The 23,323-nt window shown below is 35.2% G+C and overlaps 2 protein-coding genes and 1 pseudogene across 4 annotated transcripts in view; 2 read left to right on the top strand and 1 right to left on the bottom strand.

Annotated features, from left to right (window-relative positions):
• Positions 1-9,703, bottom strand: part of LOC102663906 (midasin) — a 59,280-nt gene extending 49,577 nt beyond the window's left edge. The window contains exons 1-6 of the mRNA XM_014768798.3: positions 9,255-9,703; positions 8,580-8,902; positions 6,785-6,851; positions 6,471-6,706; positions 6,168-6,383; positions 5,780-5,949 (exon numbers count right to left, since the gene is read on the bottom strand). Coding sequence (XP_014624284.1) covers positions 5,780-5,949; positions 6,168-6,383; positions 6,471-6,706; positions 6,785-6,851; positions 8,580-8,902; positions 9,255-9,359 — 1,117 coding nt within the window. The 5' untranslated portion in view covers positions 9,360-9,703. The remainder of the gene's footprint in view (positions 1-5,779; positions 5,950-6,167; positions 6,384-6,470; positions 6,707-6,784; positions 6,852-8,579; positions 8,903-9,254) is intronic.
• A 2,096-nt stretch (positions 9,704-11,799) lies between these two features.
• LOC100815116 (60S ribosomal protein L18a-like protein) lies at positions 11,800-15,567 on the top strand. Of its 3 annotated transcripts, XR_005889107.1 has the most exons (5): positions 11,916-12,338; positions 14,350-14,476; positions 14,567-14,684; positions 14,853-15,040; positions 15,326-15,567. XR_005889107.1 is itself a non-coding variant. In XM_006598744.4 (4 exons), exons 2-4 carry the CDS (start codon positions 14,358-14,360, stop codon positions 14,904-14,906), a joined length of 291 nt encoding a protein of 96 aa, XP_006598807.1. In that variant the 5' UTR covers positions 11,915-12,338; positions 14,350-14,357; the 3' UTR covers positions 14,907-15,567. The 3 variants fall into 3 exon arrangements, 2 of the variants coding, with proteins under 2 accessions (XP_014624750.1, XP_006598807.1); XM_006598744.4 differs by having other exon boundaries at positions 11,915-12,338; positions 14,853-15,567; XM_014769264.3 differs by having other exon boundaries at positions 11,800-14,476; positions 14,853-15,567.
• Positions 15,568-17,881: 2,314 nt separating this feature from the next.
• On the top strand, positions 17,882-19,527 carry LOC106796385 (uncharacterized; annotated as a pseudogene).
• Positions 19,528-23,323: the final 3,796 nt, after the last annotated feature.

The following is a 23,323-nucleotide window of genomic DNA, read 5'->3' as shown; positions in this document are numbered from 1 at the left end:
TCTTCCCATCTCAAAGCAGTCTTCTAGAAGTAGGGAGTGTTTCATGAATGTCAAAGTTTTAAACTACATTTGCAGGGCATGTGTATTTCCTATATGGGTTCAGTCAGATCCTTAGTATTTTGAATCTGCTGAATACCCATCCTATACTGTACCATAGTACCTCTGGTACTCTTATATAATATATCATTACTTTTGCTGAGCAAAAAAAAAGTGTGCATGGCCAACTATTTCTTTTTTTGCTCAGCAAAAATATGAATATTATAAATATTGAAAAGTACCAGTGGTACTAAGGCTACAAGTGAGGATATATTTATGCAGCTGGGTGGTGATATTTTATAGCACCACACTGCATGCATGTATATTTGTTACATGAGTATCAAAATCAACCATCCCTCCTAGATACTAAAAGCTTCCTTTAGGTTAGAGGATCATTGATTGAAATGTAGTGCAAAGTCCTTCTCTGAGGATTTGAGCCACGACCAAAGCAGTAGAATTGCATCTTCCAGCAATTTACTATTATATAATTAAGTATTAACAAAGCAATTAAAGCAATATTGAGGGCATTTGAATTAGTATCGGGCCTCAAAATTAATTTTGCTAAAAGTAGTTTTGGTGCTTTTGGGGTGTCGGAGCAATGGACACTAGATGCAGCCAATTACCCCAATTGTAGCTTGATGTCTTTCCCTTTTACATATCTCAGCGTTTTGATTGGAGCAAATCCAAGAAGATGTCAGACATGGGACCCTATTATTAGCAAGTGTGAGAGAAAACTAGTGAAATGGAAACAAAGACACCTGTCTTTTTGGGGGAGAGTGACTCTCATTAAGTCAGTGCTAACATCCATTCCTATTTATTTTTTCTCTTTTTTCAAGGTTCCTAAAAGGGTGGTGGACAAGTTGGTGAGTCTACATTAGACTTTCCTATGGGGGGTGCGGTCGAGCAAAACAAAATAGCTTGGATCAAATGGGATACGATATGCCTACCAAAGGATCAGATGATGCAGAGCTCAACTTAATGGAAGGTGGGATGTGGAGACAAATTTCACTTTTGGGAGGACAAGTGGAGAGGAGGTGAGAGTACATTACTAGAGAAATATCCAAGACTGTATTTAATATCTTCTCAGCAAAATCAACTCATACAACAGATGGGAGCTTGTAAAGACACTGGGTGGGAATGGGATTTCAGGTGGAGGAAACCATTGTTCGACAATGAAGTAGATATGGCGGTTTCTTTCCTAAATGAAGTTGAGGGCCATAGAATCCAGCCTCATATTCCAGATCAATGGGTGTGGGTGGCTGATCCTCAGGGTCAACACTCGGCTAGGGGTGCATATAATTTGCTCACGAAGGCTGTAACACATAAGATCCAGGATGGAGTGTTCAAGGAACTGTGGAAGCTCAAGGTCCCATTTAAAATTGTTTTCTTCGCATGGCGGCTAATCAAAGATAGGCTACCAACCAGAGTAAACCTTCGGAGGAGGCAAATCGAGTTACATGACGTGTTCTGTCCTTTTTGTGGATCATCGGAGGAGAGCGCATCGAGTTACATGACCTCTTCTTTCAATGCAGCAAAATACTTCCACTGTGGTGGGAATCACCCTCCTTAATCCATCTTGACCTGGATTTCAGCCTTAGTAATGATTCATGGGCTTGGGCAGCTGTCCATAAAGATTCCTGCAACTGCTTTCTTTTGGAAATTTCCTGGTCAATTAGCTGTCTGTGCATTGTCTTCCTCTAGCTTATTTAATTCAGCTTCCAGATTCTGGACTTTTTTGAAGGTGTCTCCATATTGTTCCTTGTTCCATATTTTTAGTCTGTGCTTCAGCCTCTTAATTTTTTCCTTTAATACATATGCTCCCCACCCTGAGACTTGAACAGAATTCCAACACTGGTTCACTACTGCCTTGAATGATCTGTCTGCTAACCAACAATCTAGGATCCTAAAAGGTTTAGGACCCCAATCGACATTCTTAATTCTAAGTAGAATAGGGCAGTGGTCAGAAAAATTCCTTGGCAAGGTAAATTGCACACTTCCAGGCCATCTGTCCCTCCATTCATGGGATATTAAGAACCTGTCCAATCTGCTTCTAGACTCTCCATTTGGTCTAAACCAAGTAAACTGTCTGCCAAAAGAAGGAGCCTCCAGGACCTCCAAATCATGAATCCATTCATTGAATTCCTGTATACTATTGTCTCCATATAACCTTTCACATTTTCCAATTCTCTCTAAGGGATTCCTTATGCAGTTAAAGTCCCCAAGCACACACCACAATCTTTCTTGGGACGATTGTTTTAACTGTCTCACTGTATCCCATAATATTCTCTTGTTGTGTATGTCACAAAGAGAATGTATGGTAACAATACATACTTTCTGTGCTTCTCTGATGCATTCCCCTTCCAAAAAGATGAAGCCATTACCAACTACCTTATTTTGTTATTTGAATTTTGTTTCATTCCACATGCAAAGGATACCACCAGCTGAGTTGTTAGTAGGTTGCATCTCCCACATAACATCATCACTCCCCCATAAAGCCTGACATAGTGACTTATCAATTGTTTCTTTCTTAGTTTCTTGAATACACATCATATGGACATTCTCCTTGTTAATCAATCTCCTTATTGCAGCCCATTTTACTCCCCTCCCCAAACCTCTGACATTATATGAAGCTATATTCATGGATCATTTATCATGACCCCCAATCTCTCGGCTTCTATTCTGTCTCTGTCCTCCATACTTCTTATTTTTTCTATGATTCTACTTTGCTGATCCTCTTCTATATTCCCCACTGTCACCCACAATTGTTTAATCATTGCCCACATGTTGATTGCCTCTAGGGCCTATGCTGATCCTGGGTTTGCCTCCACACCGAAATCATTGTTGTTATCTCTTGTCCCACTGGTAGTAGCCTTGCTTCTGCCGTCTGCATGTGACTTATTTACCTGTTCCTGGTTGGTATTACCCTGCCCTTCCTTCCTTTGGTATTTCCTTTGAGACCAACTCCCACGAGAGTATACTTGCCATTTGCAGCCCACTTCTGCATTATTTTTAGGGGGTTGAGGCCCAGATTAATTGCAGGTTCATTTAGTAGACCAGGTGATAGGCCCAAGTTAGGCCCATATTGCAATGTCATCACCTGTTGTCCCATTCTATTTTCTATTCCATGTGCCTCGTCTACTGTATCTCTTTCCTAATAGACTTCCTTCCCTGTTGCTAGGCTTTTGTCTCCTGAACATTCACGTGACTGCTTAGGGAGCTCCTTCTGTACCCCGCTAGGCTCCCCCTTCTCTCTCTTTCTATTTTCGTGAAAGGCACAGACCTGAAGCTCCTGGTTGGTAAGATAACTTCCCAAAGGTGGACTTGGCTTAAAGCTACGGAGAAAGGCTTTAATATTCCTTTTAACCAGTGGTCTACCAATCTTCTGGAGTCCTTCGGTTAATTTGTAATCTATCTCTAATAGTGGGGCTTTTTGTTGGGTTTGTTTTTGGAAGGTGGCACATTGAGTGCTTTGTATCTGTTTCCCTCAGTACCTCTGGTACTGTAAGGTTTATATATTAATAATACTATAATTTTGCCTTCCAAAAAAAATAGGTGAGACATGTGATGCACGTGCCTCGATGTTTGAATTAACCGTTGCCTTGCCCTTCGCTCTGGTCATTACCCGATGATCTTCACAGTTATCCATCGGACATCCATCCCCCTTCGAACCTGTGGGTAATCCGGCCAATATCTTCTCCCTGACGCCTGCGCTTGGCATAGGCGTTGGTCCATCTCCGTGGCTCGTGCATGCTCGTGGTCTGCACCCGCAACACTTATCGGGTCCGAAATATCATCTCCTACGAGGCTGTCGACAGATTCTATTTCCTCCGACGAGTCTCCATAGCTGCTTCCTCTGATGTGGTTCTCACAAGCCATCGACCCACACTCCTCGACGACATGAACCTTGAAGGTTTCGCCGCTGATGTGGACTTCAATCACGTGCTTGATCATCGACGGCCATGGAGTCCTGATGAGGACTCGTGCCTTGTCCATTCTCCGTTTGGCTTCGACGTCATCACCTACATCCACCATGTCTCCCATAACCACGACAATCTGCCTGATACGATTCCTATCCCAAGCTGGAGGTGGAATACCCCAGTGAACCCACACCATTCTATTCTCCGTGCGTATATTTGGCTTCCATCTCTCCAACGAATAGAAGGGAGATGTGTTTCCTTGTGTTCCACCACTCATGACTCGTTCCGCTTCATCTTCAGTCAAGCCAGGTAAGAGGACTAAGTCATCCCCTAGATATTTAGGGGTTAAGTCCATTCCCAGCTCCTATCGCAACTCCTCCTCCAACCTTTCGAACATGGATAGGTTGTTCAGTCATCCAACCCACGCATCCTCTAGCCATTTAGTTTCTTCTGTCTTTACGTTTAGGTATACTGAAGACCTGTAGTTGTCATATCCATGGAACTGTTGCTTTTGGTCCTTTCTTCGTTGATGATTGGTGTTTTTCTTTCTCACAGCATCCGTGTAAGATATTGGTTTTGTCTGACATTGCTGTGTAGCTCTCTGAAATCGTGTTTGTATGACACCTCCTTTGTTCTGTGCTTGTCTTCCTGTGTTTGTCTCTCTCGATTATACTTTGGGATGTTGACATATAGCTTCATGCCTCCAATGACAATGCTGTCTAGCTGCCTTGCCAGCTGTTGGATATCTTGGACCCCTTTAAATCGAACAAAACCATATCTTCTTCCACTGTAATTTCGTCGATTGGGTATGAAGATTTCTCTTACATCACCCCATCTTTTGAATTGCTGCCATAGTTCCTTCTCCGTGATGTCGTCCGCAAACCTTGTAAAGTAAAACGAAGAGATGTCTTTCCGATCTCTCCAATTTACTACATCAACACTGTGCTGTACTCTTCCTCTGGTCTCGGCATAATCCCATCGAGGTTCCTTTCCAGAGCTCGCTCTGTTTCTCACCTCTCTCTCTCCTCTACTCGTAACTCTTATCCACCCAGTGTCTCTCTCCTCTCGCTTCTCTCTCTCTTCTCTCTCCTCTCTCTCCTCTCTCATCTCTCACTTGTAATTATCTTAATAGCCAAATTTTTACGATATTTGCTATATAGGATAAAAGCTAAATCTTTTGCATTTCTTATTTTAGATTTAGATAATATTTTCCTTATCTTCAGCACTATCTTGTATCCATATATTTGTGTACCCCTATTACAACATGAATAAATGAGAGAACACAATTTTTCATATCTTTTCAAGTTGGTATCACAGTCATATATCTCAACACTCCTATTAACAGTTGTATTTAAGTGCTCATGGAAGTTAATTCCAACAATGAATTTAAAAAAACTGGCACACTTGAACCAACACAGCCATAGTGTGATATAAACCAATCTTGGTTACCATCTTCCATCATGTAATGATTAGTTTACCATCTACCATCTTCCTATTAACAGAGAAGGATTTCTTAATGCAAGAAGATAGAATTTTAGAACAGATTTATGTAATATGCTAACTTATATCAGATTGGTTCCATGGGCATACAAAATGTCAAGGGAGCATATCTGAATGTAATATGTACTTCTAGTACCACTGGTACTCAGTAATATAATATTATTTTTGCAGAGCAAAAAAAAGTTTACCCACACACCAACCCACCCAGCCAATCCCCAATCAAAGAAAAAACAACTAAAAGATATGTTCCTTCAACTCTAATGCTCAATCAATTTACAGACAAGGGCAAAAAAAACATAATAAGTAAACAGTATATTAAGGCCTACCTTGGTTTCCACAATCCTGAGCCAGCTTGGCAATGAGAGCAGATTTTCCAGAACCAGAGGGACCATATAAAAGAACAGGCCACTTTTGACTCACTGCCAAAAGAACTCTATCATAACTTCTTTTCACAGCTGAGGTAAATACGAATGTATTACTTACTGATACATCATCCCTAAAATTACAGAAGATAACCCAAATGAAATAGGATATACGAATATCGGTAGGAGTTACCAAAGAGAAGCTACAGGAAATAAATCAAGGGAAAGCATAAAGAAGATCATTTAAGAAAGTTCAAGCACTATAAAAGTAAGCAAGTGAATAGTATTTAAAATTAAAATGTCAATACAAGTCAAAAACATCAGTTTCAAATCCAAATGGAATAAGCTATACCTAGTTGTAAGCCGTTGACTCTTAAAATGTGGTTGCAACTCATGCAGCTTTGGTGAACTAACAGGCTGATTATTCAAGCCAAATGATTTTAAACAGTTCTCATTCTTGAAATCCATTCTTCTATCTGGAGAACCAGACACATAGTCTGCTACTGGATTTGGATCAACATACCAACCAGCTTTCTCAAGTGACGTGTCCTGACAGAACTCTTCCCAACTGAATATGGCAAGTCGAAGATTGTCATTAAATATGCACTACATTTTAAGTACAACATACAGCTGAAAACAAGAAAACAATACTAACCGCAATAGACAAGAAAATGCCTCCTCGGCTCCAATATTCAAGTTTTCAGTGGCTTTATAACCTAATTTGAGCAGAACTCTTAATGTCTGCACCACACACCATGTAAGATCTGGTTTGTGTGGGTCTTTTACAAGATCTAAAAAACAAGACCAGTCCCAGAGCTTTGAGAAAATTTCAGGTTCCATTAGAAGGAGGCGGTATGATATTTGGGCAACATGAAGTTCACGGGTCTCGACCTGTAAAAACAAGGCATTACTTGGCAATACACAGAAGCAGTGTCTCAATTATTTCTCAAAAAATCTTTATATACTGACCGTAACTTGTTTCACTGAAAACCTTGCAAATGGAGAAGGAGCAAAATTGAAATAGCTTAATACAGAACTGCAACAAACAGCAAAGATTGCATGGTGTTACTGAAAAGGTAAATTAGAACAAAACAAACTAGACAAAAGCTCAGATCACTAATTTTTTTAACACGAATGCCATTTGTGAAAATTGGAAGATAAATACCACAAAACTTGGGACAATCCACTATATGCCTTATAATTGTGTAAAAAAATCAGGGAAAACAGTGATTTATAATGTAAATTTCCAAATCCAAAAAGAAAACTATTTATCAAAATGTTGCTGATATAATCACCCTTTCCTTGGAAATTCAGAATTGGAAAACATTTTTCTCGTTTGTATTTTTCTTTTTTACAAGTAGTTTTTTTTACTGGGACAAAATGGAAGAATTGATGCAAATTAACATAAACTGATAAACATTATCTCTACACATGAACATACTCTTCATTATTAAAGAGAATGATTAAATTGCAAAACAATAGGTTACATCCTCATAAGAAAAGGTGCAAGCAATGATATAGAGTTTACACTAAACCATTCACAGAAACAAAGAAAGTAACTACAAAAGGCACATTTTGGTTATTACAGTCTCCACAAGCTGTATAGAGGGGCTTTATGCAGTTCGGGATTAACTCACGGAGGGGGTATATTTTTTGTTGAATATCAGAGATGATCATGATCCCATTACTACACATAGCTTGCATCGAGGCGAGAAAGGAAAGGAGATTAGGTCTGTGACCTGGTTTTAGATTGTTGGATTGGATTTTAATTTTTCCCTCATACAATAAGTTTCATCGATTCAGGTATGTGTATATCGGAACAGAGGTGATCTGAAGGTATTGAAGTAACAACGAAGGATGGCACATGTTGGGGTGGGGGGCGAGGGGTGATCTTGATTTGTAAAAAGTACAGTATTATATGGCTTATGCAGTCAAGCTCCCGTACTAGTGCTCATTGGTTTTTGTTATACAGGGCATTAGTGGAAGGCAATTGTAAACTGGAATGCAGGGTTTGGACAGAAACTAGCATGTATAGCTTATAGAATTCACGGTTAAAGATTTTTTGTGAGGGTCTGATAGTTAGGCAAGAGAACTTATTAGATTACAGAACGATTACTGTAATTTGATGGTTTTGTAAGGGTCGGCGGTCAGGTACCCCTTGCCCTATTTTCTCTTCCTTAATGATATTTTCTTTGCATCCACCAAAAAAAATGATATTTTCTTTTCTAATCAAAAAACAAAAAAAAAAGACACATTTTGCATTCCTAGTTTTTTAAGATTTTTTTTTTTTTTTGCTCAGCAAAAATAGATATATTTATATATATGAGGAGTACCAGTGGTACTAAATATACATGATGGAATTATGTAGACAGCTAGTTCCTGTAGAGGGAACCTAGCTAGTCTCACTATAAGAAGTTACAATTGTCCTTCACATACTATCTCTTCCTAAATACAAAAACCTTCTCTTAGATTAGTGGACCATTGGTGAAAGTGCAGAGCAAAATCTTTCTCCTTAGATTTAAGCCATGTCCAAATTAGGAGTATCGCATTGTCCAGCACTTTGCTTCCATTGAAGGTTTCATTTAGAAAAACTATCCTATTTTTTAAGATAATAATTAACACTAATAACCATCTTTCTACCAGAATCATAAGAACATCACCAACGAAAGCACACAACAGAGAAAAAGAAATGAAGCATGAAGAAATAGATAGATAAGCTGCATAGAAGAAGTTATTGTAAACAAGGCTCAGGGAAGATATCAACCTCAGCAGAAAAGGACCCATGTCAAGAGCCCGACAGAAGGCTAGGCAAGCAAGCTCATGAAGATCCAGACCCCTTCCCTGCCCCCAACTATAAAACTCTATGACATTCACAACTCCATCCAAAACTCTGTCACGATCATCTTCAGCAGCAGTATCATCAGGAATAGACCTCAAATTTGGCACAAGACGAAGCAAAGCAACAGCTTTATCTACAATATGTCGAGCAATAGGTCGGAAACACCCCATCAACGGAATTGTATAACTGGGGTGCAGAAACACCCCTACTAACACATTAACAACTTCCTCTTCTGTCACCAAGTCTCCCTGTACACAAGAAAAAACACATAAATAAAAATAACAGGCAATACAAAAAGGATAGTGTTCTTTTTAAAAAAAAAAATTATTGAAGACTACAAAATCATGAAGGAGTGGGACCCACACAATTTTGTGGTTTTCAACAAGTTCTGGTAAAATAAAGAGTATCTTAGAAAATGTGTTGTTAGCATTTCTCACTCAAAAAGACTCCATAAAAAGAGCATGTGTTAGGACGAAGGCATTTCAAAACTCGAGTGTTTGAAATGCAATTGAACTCTTCACATGCAAAAATTTTGTTTGGATGGTCATCAACAATTTTCGTGAAAAGCAAGTAAAGGAATGAAAATTTAAGAAGCAATACCATTCGTTCGAGCGATTCAAGCGGCGGAAAACACTGGAGCTTCGGGCAACGATCGAGGAACCTCCGAAGCGAAGAATGAAGGCTGAAACTACCGTCAATCGCCATTTGAAGCTGAAACACTTCTTGTCTATAAGCTGAACAGTGAAAGAGTATTGTATATATAAAAAGCAAAATATATTGAAGGAAAAAAATACTATCGACCTAAGAGAGCTAGTTTTTGCTTTCACTTCAAGTAGCAAAACGCAGTCAAAAAGCAACGAAAGAAAACAAAAAGTGATTAAGTTAATTAGAGAAGGTTATGGTTTTGATTGAATGTTCGTCGCAGTTCAAATCAACTCCACCGTTCGCAACTGAGTGAGTGGTGTGTGTGTGATGGTCTTCCGAGGCGAGTCTCAGTCTCCGTCTCCGAGAAAGCTCTCTGCTGTTGTTTGAATCGTGCGGGGTTTTAGGGTTTAAGAGCTTTATATATATACGTTCTCAGTGTGCCGACTTAGAGCTAGTATTTCATTATTAAAAAAAAACACTATATTAAAAGATAACTTTTGTCCAATTTGGTTCACAGTCGAAAACAATTTTTTTAGAGACAATTAATCTCTTGCTAGTGTCTGTGCATATCATTACTCACAAAGGGATTTTTATGCCAGAAAATAAATATTTCTTATCTCATCCATCAGAATTAAATATTAGTTGAAGGTTAGATTATTATTTATCTAAATAAAAAAAATATAGTTATAATATAGAGTTACATACAAATACGAAGAGTATTTTTTAGGTTAAAGTAATATATAAGATTTTGAACTATTTAAAATTTTGTAATTAAAATGTTTAATTTAAAAATTTGTGATTAGTTCGTTGATCATTTAAATTTTTGTGGTTTAATTTGTGAAATAGTTTAAAATTAAATATGACAAAGGAACAAGTTTCTTTTCTTGTTTTAGAAAAAAATATAACAATTTCAAATTTAAGATTAATATAGATGACTTTAACATTTTAAAATTCATTATCATCATTGGTAGGTTTTATTTAGAGGTATTCATCCTTTAAATAGAGACTCAAAAAAATCTAAAAGTATTCATAAAATTACTTAAACCGAAAAGCTAAATTAACACAATTAATTCAATTGAGATTTATTGATGATTTAAGTCAAATTCGATTCAACTTATTCAAACATGATATATATCACTTTAACAAAATTGATTTTTATTTTATCAAATCTATATTTTGGGTAAAGAATGGCAATTCACACTCTAGCATACTATTTGGAGGTAAATTATAATATTCTTATTAATTTTTTTTTATAATATGCATTTTTTAGCTAAAATAAGTGTAAAGGAAGACTCTTTTGTTACCCAAACCCCCAAATTCCAAATGCTAATTAAGTATTTTGATTAGTTTATAAGCTAGTTTGAATAAAATGATAAATGAGACAAGTATTTTTGATTTCTTATAAAATAGTTTATTTGTCAGACTTTTTTTCCTTTCATCCTTTTCTTCTCTAATAAACTCATCTTGTATGCGCTTCAAGGTCATCGATAAAGTTTTGTTAGTAATTTTAGTGGAACAATTTCATACAAACACGAAAGTGATATTGAGTTTGCTTTTTAGCTTTTAGCGTTAGATATAAACATACAAGTTTAGGTGTATACTATATTAGGGATAGTTTTATTCAGATTGAATAATATCATTATAAAACATATGAATTGATTATGATAAAATACAAAATAAAAATCTTTAACCTTTTTTATTTCAAAGTTGGGATATCAATTCCAAATAAATCTTTAAATTTAAAAAATGTATTACAAAAAAGGATTAATTATAAAATTTATGAATAAACTTTCAACATTTTGTGAATTTTATCACTTAAGTTTTATTTTCACGAATTTACCACTTAATTTTCATAATTTTACAGATTTTACCACAAAAGTTTTTTTTACGAGTTTTATCATTTAACTTTCAATATTTAACAAATTTTATCATCTAAAATTTCAATTTTTGTGCATTTTAGCATTATAGTAACAAAGCAATGTAATAAATCACTTTTTTATATATTATTGTTTATTGATGGTAACTACGACCCATGTTAAAAGTCAAAATTATTCATCTTTAATAGATAATTTTCAAAATCACCTAATTTGATATATAATTTTACAAAACCATTTAGTTTGATAAAAAAAATTCGTCTGTGGTGGTAGAGTGCAAAAGAATAAAAAGCTTGAGTGATAAATTTTGTAAAAAAAAAAATTGGGTGATAAATTTTGTGAAATAATTAAAGTTGAGTTAAACCATATAGTTTGATAAAAAAAAAAGTTTATCTATGATGATAAAATATGCAAAATTTGAAAACTTGAATAAAAATTAACGAAAAATAAAATTTAGATGATAAAATTTGTAAAATAATTAAAGATGAGTGATAAAATTTACAATTAAACCTATAAAAATATTTTTTTTAAAAAAATCACATACAATTTATGAATATATATTTTTATTTATGATATGTTTTTTTACTTATTTATATTGAAACAATTTTAAATATTTTCTATAATTTTAACCATATGCTATAATATACATCATCTATCTCCTATCCTTAATTCCTTACCTATACAAATCTAAGTTTTATTTATTTGGAAATAACTTAATTTTGATTAACAACAACCATAATTACTCAGAACTTAATCATACTTGATGTTTCACGGTCCTCGGTCCTTTCAATAGTATATCATAGGAGAATCAAATTTATACGAGAATCAAACTAAGTTCTTCCTCTATAAAACTGAACTACATGAAAAGAATACCAACCCAAAAGTTCAAAATTAAATCTCAATTTATTCTGTCAACTTGAAAAAAAAAAAAAGAAACAAAAGAAGAAAAAAATCAGGAACACGACGTCGGATGCAGAAGCCAGTGTATTGATTTTGTTACAGCAACTGAAGCGAGAAAAAAGCAAAGAGTTCCCACTCTGTACTATCCCTTACCGTTCCCAACAACATACGAACAACAACAACGCCATGTAGAGACACAACGGCTTCCTTTTTCTCCTTCGGAAACGCTTCTCTTTCTCACTTTCCTTTGCTTTTTAATTCAAAGGTAATTTTTTTATTTTTATGCATTTTTTTCCCTCGGGGGAGTGAGAGATGGAAAATTAGAAGATGGGTTTGAAGGAATTCCGTTGATGAAACATGGGTCCTCGCTGTTTTTAAATATGTATGTGATTTTTTAAATAAAGTTTTAATTTTTTTTTATTGTATTGATGGCTTTTGGGATACAGCATTAATCTTTATATATATATATATATATATATATATATATGTATGTATGTATGTATGTATGTATGTATGTTTTTGTAAATATAGTTTGAGCTAATAACTTTACTTGTAAGGCAGTGCTGATTTCAGTGTGGTTCTCTTCTCTTTATTCTTGCATTGATTCTGAAGTTTGTGCATAATTGTGCCTGACTTCTGATTTTGGTAATTGTCCACCCCACCACTCTTTTTTAGTGTCTAGAACTAGAATTTCAGTAATTGGGGAAATTGGGTGATGTGAGTGTTTTCTTGCTTTGCCTTGTAAGTGGTGGATCCTCTAGCTTGCATAAGGAAGTAAGGCTAAACCATATTTAGTGTTCATAAATCATAGTTGGGCATTGCTTGAATGCTTGGTTATGTTGAGGACCAATTGAAGTAACCACTCATAATTCATTTTCTGGTGTGTGTAATCTTTTTACTCACTGTAGATGAATTAGATGTTTTCTGATATTGAAAAAATAAATAGATGCTTTCATTGGTCAGCGATGTGTTAATTTGATCATCCCCTTTTTCTGAGATATGCTCTAGATCCTTTATCAAGTACCTTCAATCTGTGGATGGTCTACCTCTTAGATGTGGAATTGATAACTGATTATAATTTAGGAATGGAAAATCTTGGTCTGAAACTGTCCCCTCCACTCCGTGAAATTCGGGATTGAGATTTGAGAGTTCTTTATAAGGAGGGCAGCCTGTGTCTGACAGTACTTTTTAGTGAAATGCTGGAATTCCATATCATTTTGTTTTGAGTTATCATGTGAAAAGTGCAATTTGTGTAGTTTGTTTGGATGTCTGTTTATACTGTTGGAAACGACCTCTTATTTGTAGTGGTGTTACCAGGAGATTCCAAATTGATTTTGAATATTTTGATTTCTTGTGTAAGTTAAACACTGCTAGATTTTCTTCTATTTTAGTGGCCCCTGCTAGGTAGAATACTGGAATTGTGCTCTGAAAGTTTAACTTGCTATTGGCTGTTGCTGCCTTGATGGATGTATGATTTTGTATGCAAATGCCATACAAGAGGCATTAATATGGTGCTAGCCTTGTATTCAGAAACTCATAATATAATGATCTCATTATCTCATCATTAGTATTTATTGTCAGCTTTCTTTTTGTTGAGGGTTATATTACCATATATAATGCCTCAAAAACTATTGGATAACTGAGGTTGTTGTTTTAATGCCTCAAAAACTATTGAATCAATTACCCTAAAAAAAGTATGCAAATCCCGTGTTAATCTTAATTTGACGGATTCATTTTCATAGAAAGTAGGGAGGATACTGATGCTTTTTCTTATTTCAACTGAAATTGATAACAAATATGGAGAGAGAGAGAGAGAGGAGGTAAGGTTTTAACGGACTTATCTCAATTTCACAGATGATAAAGTAAACACGTAAAGATAAATAACAATATAAAGATAAGGATAAATCCAAACCTAGCCAGAGACTATCTCACTTATCTCAATCGCTCATTGCATATTTTTTTTTCCATGGAATGAGGTGTAGAAACTCTTTTTCATTATTTTCTAATGCTATTCTTATTTAGTATTCTTTTTTTTTTTTTTTTTTGGGTAGTGATCATGATCATTGGCAGATGACATCTACTTCTCATCTTGACTTTTTTTGTTTTATTTTCTTGTTTCTGTCTTGGTTTCAATTTATTCCCACCTCCTAAAAGTATTATGATGATATCCATGCTTTGTTGCTAAGGCTTTTTTGTAAAGAAAAACACTCAAATATGCAAGTATTCCTCTTTTATGTGTGAAAAATAGTAACTAAAGTTGAGTTTAATATACAAAGGGCTCTAGATGGATACAGCTGACCAAAGAAAAGGCGAGTATCCTCCTACTAGGGATACAGAGAACCCACTATTGGGAAAATTTGACAAGCCACTTCCATGTTTTGGCTGTGGCATTGGATGGTTCTCGTGAGTAATTTTGTACAGATTTACTCTTTCTCAATTTCTTCTGCCTGCATAGTTTGATGTTTGCATCTAGTCCCCTCCTTTTCTTTCCAGTCTTCTGCTAGGATTTGTTTGCCCACTAATGTGGTATTATGCTACAATTCTCTACTTTGGAAATTACTATCATAAGGATCCAAGAGAGCGGGCTGGGCTTGCTGCTTCTGCAATTGCTGTAAGTCTTGTACTTTAATTTAAGAAGTATATTCTGCTGTTTTGCATATTCTTCTACTTTGCAGAAGTATATTCTGCTGTTTCATTTGCCATATCTAATCTTATTTATGTTGTCATTGGAGTGATTGTTTTTTATTCTTGTTTTAATACATTGTTATTGGTGTTGCAGGCTCTACTTTTCACAATTGCCGCAGTGATAACAGTAGCTGTTATTTTCTTGTAATTTACCTTTCAACTAACCACCTATCTCTAGCTAAGGTGACAAAAAAATCACTTCTAATATCAGCCCCTACACGAGGAAGGCAAGCCTGATCCATCCACGGTAGATCAAACTCTTGTGATCATCAAGAAAAATAGGTACCAAAGCACCAAAGGTCTAAAGCTATTTCCATTCCATTATGTGGATGTAGAGCTGCTTTTTTCCCCCTTCTTGGAGTTGTGTATAGACAAGGATGATATAACTCGGATTTTATCAAAAAAGATGGTTCAGTTAACTTATTTTGGTGTGTATGTGTCTCGTGTTGGTAACTAGTTGCTATCATTAATTTATTAGAAAAAAAACAAGAAAGTGAAAATATAGTGCTGCTGGTATTTGATCATATGAAAGCCTGGTTTTATGTGCTGTTCTCCGCTTGAATCCAGGGTGAAGCTGGTGGTATCTGGTGCATGAGGAAGACCCCAAGTTGATGTCCTTTGGAACACTCCTCATATTGTTCACGTTCAAGTAGAAGTTGCATTTTTGCTAAGTACTTCAAGATGAGAAATGTTCAAAAGAACCAAAACAGGTGTAAAGTACTTGATGTGTCAACGCTTGGTCATGAATATTTGCAGTTGCTATCTAACAAGTTTAAGATAGCCTTTTAATTGCAATTGCATTTCAGCTATTTGTGATTCACCTAATAACTTTGGTATGACATGATTCTAAAATACGTGGAGAGCATCAAGAATCCCTCTCTCAAAGAACACACTTTTGTTTTGTCTTACTCTAATTTTGATTTTTTTTAAAATAATAGGTTAATGTATAATTGTGGTGGAGTAGTGGCTTTGGAGAATGCACTTTTTACTTTTGACTTATATTTTTAAAATTTCAACATAATTAATCGCTTATTTTACTCTCTAAATAAAATTGAAGGAAGTAAAAGTACATTTTATATTATATAATGAGAAAATAAGTTATAGTGTAAAATAAATTTATTTTGTCATTTAATTACAAATCATTCTATATGATAAGTTTGTTAATTTTATAATGACTACCTCAAAAGTCAAATTACTAGTGATTCCTAATCAATAGTAAGTAAAAGTTTATACATTGATAATGTCTAAGTCATTAAACTCATATATAATAATGTCTAAGTCATGTAGAAAGACCGCATTTGAGGTGTTTAAGTGTTTATAACATTCACGTTGGAATATTCACATTGTGTTTGATTTACTTGAACTAAACTTTATCTTCTTCTCACATAGAATTTATATTCAATGTACTCTCTAATGAAAGATGTCTTCTATCATACAAAACTTTTTTTGCCCTTAGATACATTTGTTACTCGATGGATGTCCAAGATACTATGATCTCAATAGTAGGAGATTGTCTTTTTCTTTTCTTTCTTATATCAACAAAAAAACTTTTTCCCCTCAAAAATCATTACCGAAACATTTGCTCACAAAAAATAGAATTAATATCACTATCAACATCAAACCTAAGACATAAGAATTAAAAAAATACAATGAAGATCTCTTCGGTCTCCATTCTAACACTATTGAACACTCCTATGATTTTATTTACATACAATTACACAGTATTAGAAATAATGACATCTGAACGAACAATATAATGACACATTGACACCTAAAAACACAACACAAACCCAACACTGATTTTCATTGACACCATTTTTTTTTTATTTTCATTCTTTTTTGTCTTCATCACTTACATCCTCCCCCTCCATCGTGAACGACAAAGTCTCCTACCTCACGATGGCTTCAGAAGACGTCTCTCATAGAGATGGAGGCGACACAAGGAAGTTGGTCGGAGTTCGTTCATTTTAGTTGGCATTACCTTACTCAGTCCGAAGTGTGTATCAAAGACGAAAAGGAAAGGGAAGGTTAGCGATAGAGAAACCTTAAAAAAAAAAAAAAGAACAATTATATGGTATTTTTTCCATCCTGCGCACCCTCATCCATCCAACTCTCCATTTCAATCACACAGCTCTAAAACGTTTTCACACCGTGCTTTGGGACCTATGATATGAAGGTCATGCACCGTTTTCAAGATGATACAATAAAAAAATGAATAAAATAACCTCAAAAGAAATAAAAATAGTAATTTCTGCCTAATTATTAATAAGAACTAAGAAGCTGATTTTTTTTAGCACAAGCAACAAAACTTTCAAGTTGTTGATACTTACAACAACAATATAACGCGCTTTCTCACAAGATGTCTATGGGTTCTTTTCAATCTTTGGTTTTTTGGTGTGAAAAGCTCTGTTTCTTTTACATGTCGTTTGTCTTGGTCTACATCTTAGTTGATGCAAATGCATCTGTCAATTGTCTTATGCGTATTACCAGCTACGTATGTTAATGGATTATGATTGTGCCATGTGGAGTTCAAACAAAGCTGCACGATCATGCAGTTCAAATTCATAAACTTATAAGCTTTTACGAATAAATAGCTCAAATCCTTTACACGTGTTTTTTTTGTATCCGTGCAAGATGACGATCTTATGTTAATATACGATGTCTCGATGATCAAGAATGCGAATCAAATAAACATCAATTTCAAATGAAGCAATAAGCAAAGGGAAATGGACTTGATGGTATTTGCATTCAATTCCCTTCCATTCCATGAATGAAGAAATTGTTACATGCATGATGTACAATTAGCACGATTCAAGGCATGCATTGAAATAGACAAAAGTTAATCCATAGGGTCAAGTCAAGCTCAATTACTCAGTTTCAAAATGCTCACATGCTCATTTTCACGTTCCAACCAGCATTTAACCCAACAAATCAAATCAAGCAAAGCAGAACAACGTTACCCAACACACAAAGCAAAAGTATCTCAAACAAACAAAGCTCACTTTCATTCATAAAGACACGCCGCACACCATATTATTATTATCGTTATACAAAATGGACCAACAAGAGGGTGACACGTGGACAATGCCACCGTTCTGTTACTGACCTCCTACGTTGCACTCGTTCGCTTCCAACATCTTCTTCAAACCTCGTACAGTTAAGAACAGCTGCGACTCCCTCAACCTCGTACTCGTTCTCTTCCCCATTGTTTGCGGCTTCTTCAGCAGAAGCAACACCAACACCACCTCCGAAACCCAAACCCCGCGCTCTCGCAGAACGTTTTCGAACCCTTCTACGCCACCATCAGCATGGTTCCAAAACGATTATTCTCAGATTCATAATCGATCGTTTAATAGGCTGAGGAGCTTTGATGAAAGGTTCCGGTTTTATGATAATACTTACCTTCTCCGGCACCGCCACAGGCATATGAGAACTGAGCCTGAAGAAGAAGAAAAGGAAATAGGAATTGATAATGTCCCCACTGCGCCGCCGCAGCAGGGAACGGAAGCTGTTTGAAGAAATGTCAAGCGAGCATATCAAGTGGAAACCGTGGAGGAGCATGAAAGGGAAGATTTAGATGCGAAGATTTCGCCACCGCCGCCGGCGACGAGAACGAAAGGTGTTCGACGGAATTTCAAGCGAACACATCAAGCGGAAACAATCGAGAAACATGAAGCAAATGATTTACCTGTGATGGATTCACAACCGCCGCCGGTGACAAGAACTAAAGGTGTTCGGAGAAATGCCAAGCGAACATATCAGCCGGAAACCATGGAGAAACGCGAAACAAACGATTTTGAAGCGCAGAATTCACAACCGCCGGCGTCACCACCGTGTCCTCCGCTACCGACGACTCGAACGAGAGGAGTTCGACGAAATGCGAAGCCGGAAGGAAATGATTCCGTTGTGAAAAGTTCACCACCACCGCCGCCACCTAAGGTTTTTCAGAACCTGTTTTCTTTGAAGAAAGGGAAACACAAAAACCGTCACATTGTTTGTGTGGCAACAATAACAAGAGCAAGCGTATCAAACAAGAGGGAGCATGGTTCTTCCTCTAATGTGATGATGGCTGGCAATGAGTCACCATTAAACCCTATTCCTCCACCGCCACCACTGCCGCCGTTCAAGTTGCCGGGGTGGAAGTTCCGGGTGCAGGGTGACTTTGTGAGGGTAGACAGATTGGTAGTTCACGTAGTGGATCACCTGATGATTTGGATGAAGTTAGTGTGGACACACCAACAACTAGTACTCATGATGAAACAAGAAGCCAAGTCAATAGTCCTTTTGCCAAAAATGGTGAAGATTCTGCAAGTGTGAGTGCACTCTCATTGTTCTGTCCTAGCCCTGATGTTGATACCAAGGCTCACCACTTCATTGAGAGCTTCAGGGCTGGTTTGAGGATGGCCAAGATGAACTTCAGGGCAGGGGATTGGGAGGTCCAATCTTGCCCCTTCACCAAACCATGAATGGAACTAGCTAGACCAAGTTGGAGTTACAAAGGAGATGCTTTGCTTAGTTTATCTAAACTTTTTTTTTTTAAAACAGTTTTTATGAGAGTTAATTGTTCACACACATACATAGGGTTTAAATTCATATAGAGGAATGGGAGGAGTGGTTCTTGTGTAAGAGAATTCTGACTAGTAGTTGTTGGAATGCTCTTTTTTTTTTGGGTGGAGTTGGTTTATGCATGCGACTTGTGTAAGATTTTCATTGTTATTCCAAGCTTTTGTACAAATGTTATTTAATTGATCAATGGATAGTTTACATAATTCATTTTGCATCTCGTTCACAATTGTGTGCCGCGGAAAGAATGTTACTTCTCAGAGATAAACTAGGCATTTGCTGCAAATTACTACAATAAACTAGAATTTGTCCACTGAATAGACTTGCCATTTTCACTAATACAACAATTACTAATAAGGAAGATAAACTTTGAGGAATACATGACAGCTTGGTTAACTATTTTGGACTGACCCAACTATTCTCAAACTGGTATTTACTCAAATATAGCAAGATATTAGGAATGCACAAGAGGCAGAGGTATAGACAGCCTAGTGGAAACGGTCTATGTTAATAGATTTGCTTAAAAGGTAACTTTTGTCAAAGCTATCATTTCCTGTGAGCTAATTGTTTGATCAAGTCTTGCAGAGAGTGCTCTTGCCTTACACTTCAAATCCATCTTGCTTTGATACGGATACGTTCAATGCTTAACTTCAAATGCATAACGATGGAATGGTTCATGTGACTGGCAAAAAATGCTTCTATCTCATCTGCTTTCTCATCACTATTAACCTGCCAGATCATGAAATTTAAGGAATGACAGGTTCAACTATGAAGGCTTATAGAAACTGTCACATCTCAACATTGGAATTGCCATCATATAGTATAAACTTAATTTACTCAGTTCTCATGTAGTGTTTACTAAAAAATATCAAAGTTAACAGCCACAACAACTCACAGGCTGCCTGCCGCAAATCTCACACAATCAGTTAATTTTTGTAGCTAAGTTGATCAATTCATCAGAATTCATAACCAAAATTTGACAAATATTGTTTTGGCTGAAATGAAAGAATCTGGCAATACAGTAATTGATTCACTAGTTCTAATCTTTCTTTTCCATTTGCTTACCAGTGGGACTATTTGGCTTATGAAATTGGTAAGTAAAAGTCCAGCACCATATTTGACCAATATTCTTTCCCAATTATCCTGCATTTGATGTCAAACCTTAATGAGTCCATGAAATCAAAATAGATAAGCACTGGTTTTAGATGAATCTCAGAAGTCAGAACTGCTTTACAATCTACCCTATAGACATTATAAGCTAAATATTAAGTACTTGTTGCTGTTATATATTTCCCACAGTTCAAATATGGTAAATTGGTAATGAAAGAACAAGAGCAACTAAGAACATGTTTCCAGCTACAGTGTATTGGGTAAGAAACTAAGAACTATATAACAGAAAATAAGAGAAAAGGAAGCACCATTTGTAGAACCCTCTTAGGTGCTCATTGAGAATCCCAGAAAACCCAATCCGCAACACTCCTCCACTCAGAGTTTCATCAAACAGCAAAACTAGTATCTCATTATCAGTATCCACAACAACATCACATGGAGTTTACTGCTGAAGAAATTAAGCCCAGAACAGAGCCACCAAAACCCACTACTCCAAATTCACTATGTGCTTAAACAAAAGATTTTGATCACTAAAAACTACTCACCTGTCCTTGAGAGTTAGTGAAGTGAGTGTTTTGGATGACTAGTTCCTCGGAGTTTCAGACAAGAAAGCTGGTGCTTTCATTGATCGTAAGACTAATTTGCATGGTGCCAGAAAAAGTACGTGCAGAGAGATCAGGTATTAAATGAAGTTCATATCTTTCTGGAATAGCAAAACTGGGTAACCTTGTATTGCCTTTGAATTGGTCTATGCTCTGCTGCTTCTGCTCCATTTTCCTCCTATGATCTTGCTCTTGCTTTCTCAATTATCATAATTTGAAAGTGAAGTCTACTTAAAAGTAAAACAAAAACATGACCATCTAAGTAGAAAGTGACAGAGATACTTCCTTGCAAGGGTGGGCATGGATTGGATTTTTAAATCCATATCCAACTAAATGGATTAGATTTAAAATCCAAATCCATATCTTGTAAAAAAAACAATTTGGATTTTTCAGATCCAAATTCTTAAAAAACTAATATAGAAAATGACAACAAAGTAGAAATAGAACAACTTCAGAAAAAATAACAAAAATGTTGCATTAAATATTAGTCAGTGGAATCAGTTATGAGAATACAAATGAATTATCATGTGATGATGAATATGTGATAACTCTGATAGAACATTAAATTAAAGGATGAGGTTTCCTGTCCAAAGTTTGTTGATGCAGGCTCCAAGCATAATAATATTCATCCCTACAACCCCCATCAAGGAGTAAAATATAACAACTTAATACTACTTGCTCAACTCATAAACCAATTGATACTAAACAAAACAGCAAAATCAAAGTCAAAGCTCTCCTGCTACATAATACCACACTAGAAATCATGTGCAATGAAAGCTGTCAAACAATGCTTCAGTAACTGATGTGAAGAGGGAAAAGTAAAACTGAAGCATGAAAACAAGCAGAAGAATAATCACACACCAAAGGACAAAGGACAACCATTAAAAGCCAAAAATAATGTTATATATACCTTGCAATATAGAGGACGCGAAGAGGAAAAAGTATAACTGAAGCATGAAAACAAGCAGAAGAATAAAACATTTAAAATTAGTATATTCATGAAAAAAAAAATCAGGAAGAATAAATATACTTTTAAATGATTTTAGCAATTTAAGGCATTTTTCCTACTCATTCACATAAGGATAATTTATTTTTGTAAATTATTATTATTTTTTATCTTATAAAACTTTTAAAATCAATTGAATGATTAATTTAACTTCCTATCTCTTTGACTCTTTCACTTTATCATTTTCAATATCTTTAGTTTTAATTTAAATTTTAATATATTTTAAAAATAAATTATCAATAATTAAAAATAACAATATATCACAACATAAATTATTTGTTATAAATTTAAAATATAATTCATATGTTGAAAAACATTTATTTATTACATATCTTAATTATGATATAATTTATGCATAAATTATGAATTTTAGTTGAATAATATAAATACTTATTTTATATAATGCACATGCTCAAATATTAGTAGTCTAGCAATATATATTACGTAAAAAAAAGAAATAGTCTAGTAATATATGTATTAGGGTTCAAACTATAGCATAGCAATTAAATAAAAAAGAAAACATTAAATTGACTTTCCGTACAAGTTCAAGGTTCACACAAATCATTGATAGGATCCCACTTAAAACCAAGGTGGCAGGCTCAAACTTTGTAGCTTGCCTGCCAATATCTGCGGAACTGGTTTTCACTTTTCCAGTTTCAAGATCCATTATTTAAAAACGGATTTGGAAAAAAATCTGATCCACTAAATTGGATTTAAATCAGATCAGACCGGTGAGGTTATGGTGGGTTTGGGCAAAATGGATTTTTTTTCACACAGTTAGATAATGACTAAGTCTACTACTCTATTGATTATGCCATAGTAGGATTTTTCAAACATTATGGAAAATTTTCAAACACGCGATTTCATTGATTTGACTCTGTGAAGAGGCATAGACTTATATTTTTGCTTCACAATCAGATAATCCAAACAAACAAAGAAACTTGCAATTTCGTGCTGGAATGTTTTTAGCTTCATTCTTTGCTACATATTCTGCCAACTTTAACTTTCTTAAGGATTTTGTAGTAACATTAAAATATTGGTTTATTAACTACAATTTAATTAAAATGCATGAAATATGTTATCATCAAAACATAAATTGTCATGTATGTTAAGTTTACTATTTTTTATTATAATTTCTTTAAAATACAAAAATAAATAAATAAAAATAATTTTTAAATAATTGATAATATAAAATTCTTTATATTAATAGTATATAAAAATTAAACTTGGTTAACAAAATTTGAGCTTAATATTCATACAAAATCAGAATTTATTTTAACAATG

This window comes from Glycine max, chromosome 16 (assembly GCF_000004515.6).
Source record: "Glycine max cultivar Williams 82 chromosome 16, Glycine_max_v4.0, whole genome shotgun sequence".
In the NCBI taxonomy this organism is placed as follows: Eukaryota; Viridiplantae; Streptophyta; class Magnoliopsida; order Fabales; family Fabaceae; genus Glycine; species Glycine max.
The sequence above is the reverse complement of the archived record's forward strand: the minus strand, read 5'-3'. Positions and strand labels throughout refer to the sequence as shown.